At 46.8% G+C, this 10,049-nt stretch overlaps 1 protein-coding gene across 3 annotated transcripts in view; it reads right to left on the bottom strand.

Annotated features, from left to right (window-relative positions):
* The window catches only part of ZNF341 (zinc finger protein 341), a 55,265-nt gene extending 50,417 nt beyond the window's left edge, over window positions 1–4,848 (bottom strand). For 2 of the 3 annotated variants that reach the window (XM_003788107.2, XM_003788106.2), the window contains exon 1: window positions 4,804–4,843. In XM_003788107.2, the coding sequence (XP_003788155.1) occupies window positions 4,804–4,834 (31 nt within the window). In that variant the 5' untranslated portion in view covers window positions 4,835–4,843. Of the gene's footprint in view, window positions 1–4,803 lie in introns of all 3 variants that reach the window. The other variant, XM_012804105.2, reaches the window with a different exon arrangement.
* Between the last annotated feature and the right edge of the window lie 5,201 nt (window positions 4,849–10,049).

The following is a 10,049-nucleotide window of genomic DNA, read 5'->3' as shown; positions in this document are numbered from 1 at the left end:
GCATCACAGCTCACAGCAACCTCCAACTCCTGGGCTCAAGCAAGTCTCCTGCCTCAGCTTCCCAAGTAGCTGGGACCACAGGCGCCCGCCACAACGCCCAGCTATTTTTCAGTTGCAGCCGTCATTGTTGTTTGGCAGGCCGGGCTGGATTCAAACCAGCTACCTTGGGTGTTTGTGGCTGGTGCCTTAGCCACTTGAGCCACAGGCGCCAAGCCTTGGGCTCCTCTCTTACTCACAGCTGACTCTAATTCTAAGTGATACAGCCCCTGGGAAATCATGTTGCCCAGTCTCATTCATCTGCAAACCCTACAAATCTGCACTTGGACATCCTTGCTTTTCTTATCATCTAACATGCACTTGTCTTTTCTGTTTCTCAATAAATAACATAATCTGAATTTGTGGTGGACAGACTGACCAGCTGACTTCCTGGGTCTTCTCCTTCCTTTCTGGTGCCTCTTTCCAGCCTCCTTTACTCTCTTCTGTCCACGCCTATGTTCCTTCTTTCTGGACTCTCTGTCTCCTCTCCCTCTTACACTGTCCTGGGGCAGTCTCATTCACTCCCAATATCTGAGTGGCAAACTTGGGGTTCATGCTCACCTGAACAAGCTTCAGTAAATCTTCTGCCATTTTATGCAAAATTGCCAGTGTTTCAGCAAATCTGCACATCAATGTTCATAGTACTTTTATTTATAAGAGTAAAAAACTATAAATAGTTCAGCTATTCTTCAATGGGTGAATGATTAAACTACGGAATAGCCACAGCATAGGTTACTATTAAGCAATTAAAAGGAACAAACTAGCCAGGTGCAGTGGCTCACACCTATAATCCTAGCACTCTGGGAGGAGGAAGTAGGAGGATCCCTTGAGCTCAGAGGTTTTAGACCAGCCTGAGCAAGAGCAAGACACCATCTCTACTAAAAAAAAAAAAATTAGCCAGGCATTGTGGCGAGCACCTGTAGTCCCAGACACTCAGGAGGCTGAGGCAGGAGGATCACTTGAACCCAGAAGTTTGAGGTTGCGGTGAGCTAGGCTGACAGCACAGCACTCTAGCCTGGGCAACAGAGTAAGACTCTGTCTCAAAAAAATAAATAAAATAGGGTGGTGCCTATGGCTCAAGGAGTAGGGTGCCAGCCCCATATGCCAGAGGTGGTGGGTTCAAACCCAGCCCCTGCCAAAAACTGCAAAAAAATAAATTAAATTAAATTAAATTAAAAAAACAAATCTATTAATACAACAACTTGGATGAATCTCTAGGAAATTATGACGGGTGAATAAAGCCCATCTTCCAGGTCATGTACTAAATGATTCCATTTATATTACATTCTTGAAATGACAAAATTTTAGAAAGGGAGACAGTTCAGGGTACCAGGCAGCAAGGATGGTGGGAAAAGGGGAGCGATTCTGGGTGTGGCTATGAAAGAGCAACACCTTATAGAGATGCAACTGTTCTTCTGTAGATTGACTGATGATGACACACTATAGTTTTGCAAAATGGTACCAATGGGGAAAACTGGGTATAGGATACTTGGGAATCATTCTATTATTTCTTACCACTGCATGCAAATCTACAGGAAAAAAAAAAAAGATTTCAAAATAAAAACTTTGCCAGCCATATGGGCTCACACCTGCAATCCTATTACTTTGGGAGACTAGGAGGGAGGATCATCAGAGGCCCCAATTCAAGATTAGCCTGGGCAATACATGGAGACACCCTCCACCTCTATAAAAAAAAATTTTTTTAATTACCCAGGCTTGTGGCATATGCCTGTAGTCCTAGCTATTCAAGAGCCTAAAATGGGAAGATTTCTTGAGCCCAGGAGTTCCAGGTTGTAGTGAACTCTGGTCGAGCCACTGCACTCCAGCCTGGACAATAGTCCATCTCAAAAAAACAAATTAATTACATTAAGTTAAAAAATGAAAAGTTTCATTTTTTAAAATCCAGCCTAAAAGTTAACTCAAAGAAATGTGTCATCCCCCACCCCTAAATTTATTCCTCTCTCAGTAATCCTCATCCATGAAAACAGGGCACCATTGTCCACCAGCCACAGCCCATGGGTTACCCCTGGATTCTTCTCTCAACACATTGCTCCTCCCTCCCCATGTGCCTCAAATCCACTTTCTCTCCATCCCCACAGCTGTCCCCTAGTCCAGGCCACTATCAGTTCTCCATTGGACAACCTCAGTACCCTCATCAGTCACCTCCCACTGCTACTCCAGTCTTCCCAGTGCAGCCTGGGTGAACTTTATAAAACCTACATCAGATTATGCTGCTTCCCTGCTGAAAACCCTTTCTTAGCTTCACACTAATCCCAAGATAAAGTTCAGAAGCTTCATCAAATCCAATGAGGCCTCATCTCTAGCTGCTCACCAACACTTGAACTGTGGATCCTAGGTGACCTCCCTTCACCTAGGGCTCTGCAAATGCAGCTCCCACTGCCTGGGTCATTCTGATGACCCTGTTCTCTGGATCTCCCACAATCCTGTGGCCCTTTCTCCTGACCCCCACATCCACCACTCCCATTTTCTTCACAGCAACAAGGCCAGCTAAGGTCATCTTCTTTTACTGTTATCTTTCCTATAATTCCATAATTTTTTTTTTGGAGACAGAGGGTCACTTTGCCACCTTTGGTAGAATGCCATGGCATCACAGCTCACAGCAACCTCAAACTCTTGGGCTTAAGTGATTCAAGTAGCTGGGACTATAGGCATCCACCACAGCACCAGGCTATTTTTAGAGACAATGTCTCACTTTGGCTCAGGCTGGTCTCCAACCTGTGAGCTCAGGCAATCCACCTGCCTCACCCTCCCTGAGTGCTAGGATTACAGGCCTGAGCCACAGCACCCAGCCAATAATTTTTTAATTTCAAAATATTAAGGAGGTACAAACATGGACTGCTTTTGTAATGATTGAGTCCCAGCTTCAGGTGTGCCCATCCCCAAGTTAGTGTTCATTGGACCTATTAGGTAAGTTTTTGCCCCTCCCTTCCACTTTATAATTCCATAGTTTCTTTTCTTTCCTTTTCTTTATTTGTTTTTTTGTTTTTTGAGACAGTCACACTCTATGCCCTGGGTAGAGTGCCCATGTGTCATAGCTCACAACAATCTCAAACTCTTGGGTTCAAGAGATCCTCTTGCCAAGTAGCTGGGACTACAGGTGCCAGTCACAACGCCCAGATAGTTTTTCTATTTTTAATAGAGAAGGTCTGGCTCTTGATCAGGCTGGTCTCCAACTCCTGACCTCAAGCAATCCACCTGCCTCCGCCTCCCAGAGTGCAAGTATAATAGGCGTGGGCCACTGCATCCAGCTATAATTCCACAATTTCTAGTAAATACTTTTTCTATAATTTCTCTTTCCCACCAAATTGTGGGGCAGGGACTGCGTGCCTGGCTCAGTAAGTATTCCTAAAATGGAATCCTTCTAGATGGGAGGGTTACCCATTTCCTGGTGAAAACTGTTTTGTTTTGTTTTGTTTTTTGAGACAGAGTCTCATTATGAGGCCTCGGTAGAGTGCCGCTGTATCACAGCTCACAGCAGCCTCAAACTCTTGGGCTTAAGCGATTCTCTTGCCTCAGACTCCCAAGTAGCTGCTGGCCACAAGGCCCAGCTATTTTTTTTTTTTTTTTTTTGCTGTTGTTGTTGTCGTTGTTTAGCTAGCAGGCCCCTGCCAGGTTTGAACCAACCAACCCCAGTGAATGTGGCCAGTGCCCTAACCTCTGAACTACGGGCGCCAAGCCCTGGTGAAAACTCTTTATCCACCGATAAGGCAAGTTGGCTGAGATCTAGGAGACCCAGGACTCAAAGCCTCAGCCTCACACTGCCAGGCCAGTACCCAGTTTGTACCGTGTTATACCCATCTCATCCCCTCCTCCAAGAACAATCTTGGTCTGTATTTATCAAAGTATCTACTCTGTGCCATGGCCCCAAGCAGCTAAGGCTGGCCTTCCTGACGCCCAGCAGATGCACATGGAGGCGCTCAGTGTTAGCTGTCTCCCCAATGTCCGCAAGTCTCTGAACCCGAGGAACAATCCCATCCCAGGTTCTTGCAGGACACGGGACAGTTAGACGGCACCCAGTGTTTGCAGGCTAGGGTTCGGGAGCACCACGTCCGAGGCAGGTACATGGTCGGCACCTATCATTTCTCAGTCTGAGTTTGTAAAACTCAGCATGGTGCAGGGTGCGTGTGCTGGTTTGGGTCTGTGAACTCCCGAGTCCCGGTTTTGCATACAGGTGGCGCCTGTCTTTCCTGGGCCATCTGGGTATCTGAATTTAAGATAACCACATTCCAGCACCAGGCACTCGGCTGGCTCAACAGAAGTGCAGGCCGCCAAGGCTCTCCAGCTCGGCAGCTGCTCCCGCACCACCGTCCTCTCTGGGCAGCCCTAGCCGGCTGGCGCCGACAAAGCCACCTCCCTCGCTGCGGTTGTTCCAGGTCTGGCCGGCCGCCGCCCTCAGTTGTTTCCCCAGGAACCCCCTCTGCGCCCGCCCCAGGCCCCACGGCGTGAAGCTGTTCTGGTCCCGCGGCCGCCCTCCCCGCCGGGCCACCAATCCTCGGCTGTTCCGGGCCTGGTGCCCCCCGCCGGGCCTCGGTTCCTGCGGCTGTTCTGGTCCCGTCTCCCCCCACCCCTGCCCGGCCTTGGCTCCCGCGGCTGTTCCTGCTTGCGCCCCTCCCGCCCCGCGGCTGTTCCGGCCCCGGCACCCTCCGCCCCGCAGCCGCCGCGCGCCCTGGGCCGGGCGCTGCGAGGGCGCGGCGGGAGGGGGCGCGGCGCGGAACAGCCGCCTCCCCCGGCCCTGCTGCCGCTCACCCTCCAGGGCCTCAAAGATCGCCTGCGCCATCTTGAAGCCGTCGCCGTCGCCGCTGCGGGAGCTGAAGCGGGGCTACGCGAGCATTGTGGGAACCGCGGCGGCGGCGAAGAGACCGCCAGGGGGCGCCCGAAGCCGCCGACGAGCCCACGGCCCTGGAACCCCAGCCTTGGCTCGAGGGAACCGCAGCATTCTTCGGCTCTCCTGGCCCGGCCTTGAAGACCCAGTTGTCAACTCCTGTTCTCCTCACTCGAACGTCATCTGTACTTGGACGCTCCGGAATCCGCCACACATGGGCCCTCCCAACCCTATTACTATATCTGAACCCCTGTCCCCCACCTCACCTGATCCCCAGCTCTCACACACACCCCGACCCTATTTCCACCGTGCACAGTGTACCCTACTTTGCAACCACAGCCCCCAGACCACCCAGCCTGGAGGATTCCCTCCAGCGGTGCAGCACAGATTGCCTTCTCCTCCATAGACTGGTCATTCCTCCTCCCTCAGCGATCCTCACCTCTGCCTTTTGGGAGCCACCTGTCCTCCCTTCTCTGCCCAAGGCTGTTACTAACCCCCCCATTCCACCTTCTGAGAACCTCCATTTCCTCTCCACACAGGCCTCCATCCCTGCTCGTGGGACCCCTTTTCTGTCACATGAATCCCAATACCCACCTCAGCCACTCCAGCCCCACCTCTTAGGGGCCGCATCCAGGTTCCCCAGGATGAGATGTGCCCCTCATTCAGACCCCAATCCCGTACTGTCCCTGTCTTCATTTATGCTCCATAGATGAGGGCCTGCTGCCATAGGTCTGGAATTACACTAGTTTTTTTCCAAGGAGTGAGGTCTGGGGGAAGAAGACATTAATTAATTAATTAATTTTTTTTAGAGACAAGAGTCTCACTTTATTGCCCTGGGTAGAGTAGTGTGGCATCACAGCTCACAGCAACCTCCAACTCTTGGGCTTAGGTGTTTCTCTTGCCTCAGCCTCCCAAGTAGCTGGGACTACAGGCCCCTGCCACAACGCCCGGCTATTTTTTTGTTGGAGTTTGGCCGGGGCCGGGTTTGAATCAGTACATGGAGCCAGCGCCCTATTCACTGAGCCACTGGCACCGCCCCAATTATCATTTTCTTAAATTCACTAAATATATTAATACTGCTCATAATATTTATATTTGAAATCACTTTAAATATATATATTTATATTTAATCTAATTATATAATATATGAATATAATTATATTTAATATATTTGTATAAGTATAATTACATTTAAAAATTATATGTAATTTAGTATATTGAATATTAAATATATAATAGTAAAAAATATTCATGTTTGGGCTCAGTAGCTCACACTTGTAATCCTAGCACTCTGGGAGGCAAAGGTGGGAGTATCCCTTGAGCTCAGGAGTTCAAGACCTGCCTGAGCAAGAGCAAGTACCCCTCTCTACTAAAAATATAAAAACTAGGCTGGGCGAGGTGGCTCACACCTGTAATCCTAGTATTCTGGGAGGTAGGTAGATTGCCTGAGCTCAGGAGTTCGAGACCAGCGTGAACAAAAAAGCAACCCTGTCTCTACCAAAAATAGAAAAACTGGGCTCAGCATCTGTAGCACAGTGGTTCTGGTGCCAGCCACATGCACCGAGGCTGGTGGGTTCAAACCTGGCCCTGACCAGCTAAAACAGCGATGACAACTGCAACAAAAGGTGGTAAGGCATTGTGGTGGGCTCCTGTGGTCCCAGCTACCTGGAGGTTGAGGCAAGAGGATTGCTTGAGCCCAAAGAGTTTGAGGTTGCTGTGAGCTATGATGCCATGACACTCTACCAAAGGCAAATGAGAAAGACCCTTGTCTCAAAAAAAGAAAGAAAGAAAAGGAAAACTAGCAGGGCGTTGTGGCAGACTCCTGAAGTCCCAGCTACTAGAAAGGCTGAGGCAAGAGGATTGCTCTAGACCAGGATTTTGAGGTTGCTGTGAGCTATGACAGTATGGCACTCTACCCAGGGCTACAGAGTGAAACTGTCTCAAAAAAAAAAAACAAAACTGCAATATGTTAATACATTCACATTTATTTAATTTAAAAATATTTGTTGAGTGCCTACTGTGTGGCAGATACTGTTCTAGATGCTGGGACACAGCTTAGAACAAAAAGAAAAAAGTATTTGCCTTCATAGAGTCATAGTCTAGCAAATGTGATGGGCAGTAAATATTAGTAAGAACAAAAAGAGAGAGAAATGTTCTGTAACTTTAAGTGATTTTTTTCTGGGAGGAGGAAAAGCTACTTTAGACAGAATGGTCAGGAAGGGCCTCTTTGAGTAGGAGGACCTCCAGACAGGAGATGGAGTCAGCTTAGTGAAAAGAGAACAAAAAGGCAAAAGGATGGGCAAATGCAAAGGTCCTGAGGCCAAAATGAAAGGAAACCAAGACTGTAAAGGGGCAGTTGAGGGTAGTAGGTGAGGTATGGGTAGAGGGGGGTAGGGATGGAGAGATGGCCAGGACCACAGTAAGGATTTGGGTTCTATCAGGTTATATCCTGAGGGTGATTGGGGATAAAGACAGTAAAAAATCCACCAACACAAGGCAAAGCAAGCCTTGGCAGCTTTCTGTCTATTTCCATACTTCCAAACGCATATGTAAACAGATTTTTATCTGTACTGCAGGCCTTTGAACATGCTGTTCCCTTTCTGAAATGCCGTCCCTTATTGCAAGAATAGGAGCTTGCCTTCTCACGCTTTCCAGATCACCAGGGTGAACTCCATCCCTTTAGGTTCTCAGAGTAGCTAGTACAACTCCCTATCATGTGACATTCTCTGGCTATTGGCAGGTCCCCCACCCCTAAGAAGGAGCTCTCTCAGCAGGGGAGACACTACATCCATTCAAGTTGGACCTCAGGGAGTGGCACAGAGACAACATGGGATGCTTCACTGAAGGCTTGACATATGGGACAACTGAATGAGATTCAAGGAGGGAGAGCGCCACCACCACCAGGTTCGCCACTGCTATTAACTTTATACTCCTGCTATTTTTTCCTCCACCAAAAAGTTATCAGTCCCATGTCCCATTCCCTCAGGGCCACCTGGTTGGCTCTGAACAGAATCTAATCACAGCTTAACAGCCTCCTGGAGTAAATAATGAAGTAATTCCAGGCAAAAAGCCAAGTAGGAAGGAGAGAAGATTTGGGAAATTTCTAATGTCCCACTCCACAGTGAGTGCTTCAGCCACTCCAGAAAAGGTAATTTCTGTATAGGGAGGGGAAAGTGGTGAGCAGCTTAAACCAGACCCCTTGCTGTAAGGGGAAGAAAGTAAGGACACAAAGCAATGCTGGGTTCCGACATCTTGTTAGGTTTGTTGGTACTGGTAGGAGGCAACAAAGAATGGTGGCTGTTGTGGACTAAGTTGTGTCCCCCCCATCAAAATTCATTTGTCAGGCCGGGCATGGTGCCTCACATCTGTAATCCTAGAGCTCTGGATAGCCAAGTGTTTGAGGCCAAGGTGGGTGTATTGCCTGAATTCACGAATTAAGACCAGCCTGAGCAAGAGCCAGAGCCTGTCTCTAAAAATAGCTGGGTTTTGTGGCAGACATCTGTAGGCCTAGCTACTCGGGAGGTTGAGGCAAGAGAATTTCTTGAGCCCAAGAGTTTGAGGATGCTGTGAGCTATGATGCCATAGCATTCCACTGAGGGCGAAAGAGTAAAACTCCATCTCAGAAAAAGAAAAGAAAATAGTGACTAATTCTCACATAAATTGGATTAATTTTGACCAAAGTACATTACTTAAACATTAATTTTTAATTCAACCTGGTAATAGGTTGTTTAGGATATTGTATCCTCATTTATAAGTGAAATATGTTTGTAATTTCCCCTTTATAATAATATATTTTCTCCAATTTTAATATCAGGTATATCCAGATTAAGTAGAATGATTTTGAAGTATTTCTTCTTTTTATATTGTCTATAAGATTTGGCATGATCTGTTTTTTTAAATTATCTTTTATTTATAAATATTAGTTGTTTATTTTTTGAGACTTTGGAAAAAAATAAGAAGTTAACTGATGATTCAATACTGAACCTCAGAGTCAAAGCATTCTATAATAGACATACTCTTATTTGACAATGTGAATGTGACTTTCTTTGCATTATTATTATTGCTTAATATTTTGATGCAGCAATCATCTGATTTCTTTTCTGAATATATTTATCTTTGTTCGTTCTTTACAAGGTTTTTGTTTCTAGTCCTTATCTTAAACATTGTTATTGTTATTAAATTTTAAGCCTTTTTAATTTTGTGAAGGCAAAAAGTAGAAACCTAATAAACACGTGTATATGTAAAAAATAAAATAAGAAAAAAATTCATATGTCAACATCCTATCCCCAAGTATCTCAGAATGTGACTATATTTGGAGACTGGGCCTTTAAAGGAATAATTAAGGGCCTGGCATGGTGGCTAATGCCTATAACCCCAGCACTTGGGAGGCTGAGGAGGGAGGATTGCGTAAGCACAGGAGTTCAAGAACAGCCTGAACCAGAGCAAGACCCCCATCTCTAAAAATAGCCCAGCGTTGTAGCGGGTACCTATAGTCCCAGCTACTCGGAAGGCTGAGGTAAGAGGATCACTTGAGCCCAAGTGTTTGAGGTTGCTGTGAGCTGTGATGCTATGGCACTCTATGGAGGGTGACAAAGTGAGACTCTGTCTCAAAAAAAAAAGGGGGAGGTGTAATTAAGGTTAAATTAAGGTCATATAGGTAGGCTCTAATCTGATATGATTGATGTCCTTATAAGATGAAATTAGGGCCCACATAGAGGGGGTGACCATGTGAGGACATAGTAAGAAGGCAGCCATCTGCCATGCAGGGAGAGAGGACTCAGGAGAAATCACACCTGCTGAGACTTTGGTCTTGGATGTCTAGCTTCTAGGATTGTAAGAAAGTAAATTTCTATTGCTAAGCCATCCAGTCTATGAGACAATATTTTGTTATGGTAGCCTCAGCAAACTAATACAGTGGCTAAGATCAGAGACTCTTGAATTCAAATCCTGGCTCCTTCACTTATTAGCTATATCAGCTTGAGCATGTTACTTTGCTTTACTATGTCTCAGTTTCCCATAGTTAAGTGGTCATGATTATAGTACCTACTTCATAGGGATGCTATGAAAATTAAATGGCTGGCTTGGCGCCTATAGCTCAACCGGCTAAGGCGCCAGCCACGTACACCTAAGGTGGCGGGTTCGAATCCCCAGCCCGGACCCGCCAAACAAC

This window comes from Otolemur garnettii, unplaced genomic scaffold, assembly GCF_000181295.1.
Source record: "Otolemur garnettii isolate 467f Iridium unplaced genomic scaffold, OtoGar3 scaffold00025, whole genome shotgun sequence".
Taxonomy (NCBI): Eukaryota; Metazoa; Chordata; class Mammalia; order Primates; family Galagidae; genus Otolemur; species Otolemur garnettii.
Note: the sequence above shows the minus strand (reverse complement) of the source record. Positions and strands in the feature narration are given on the sequence as shown.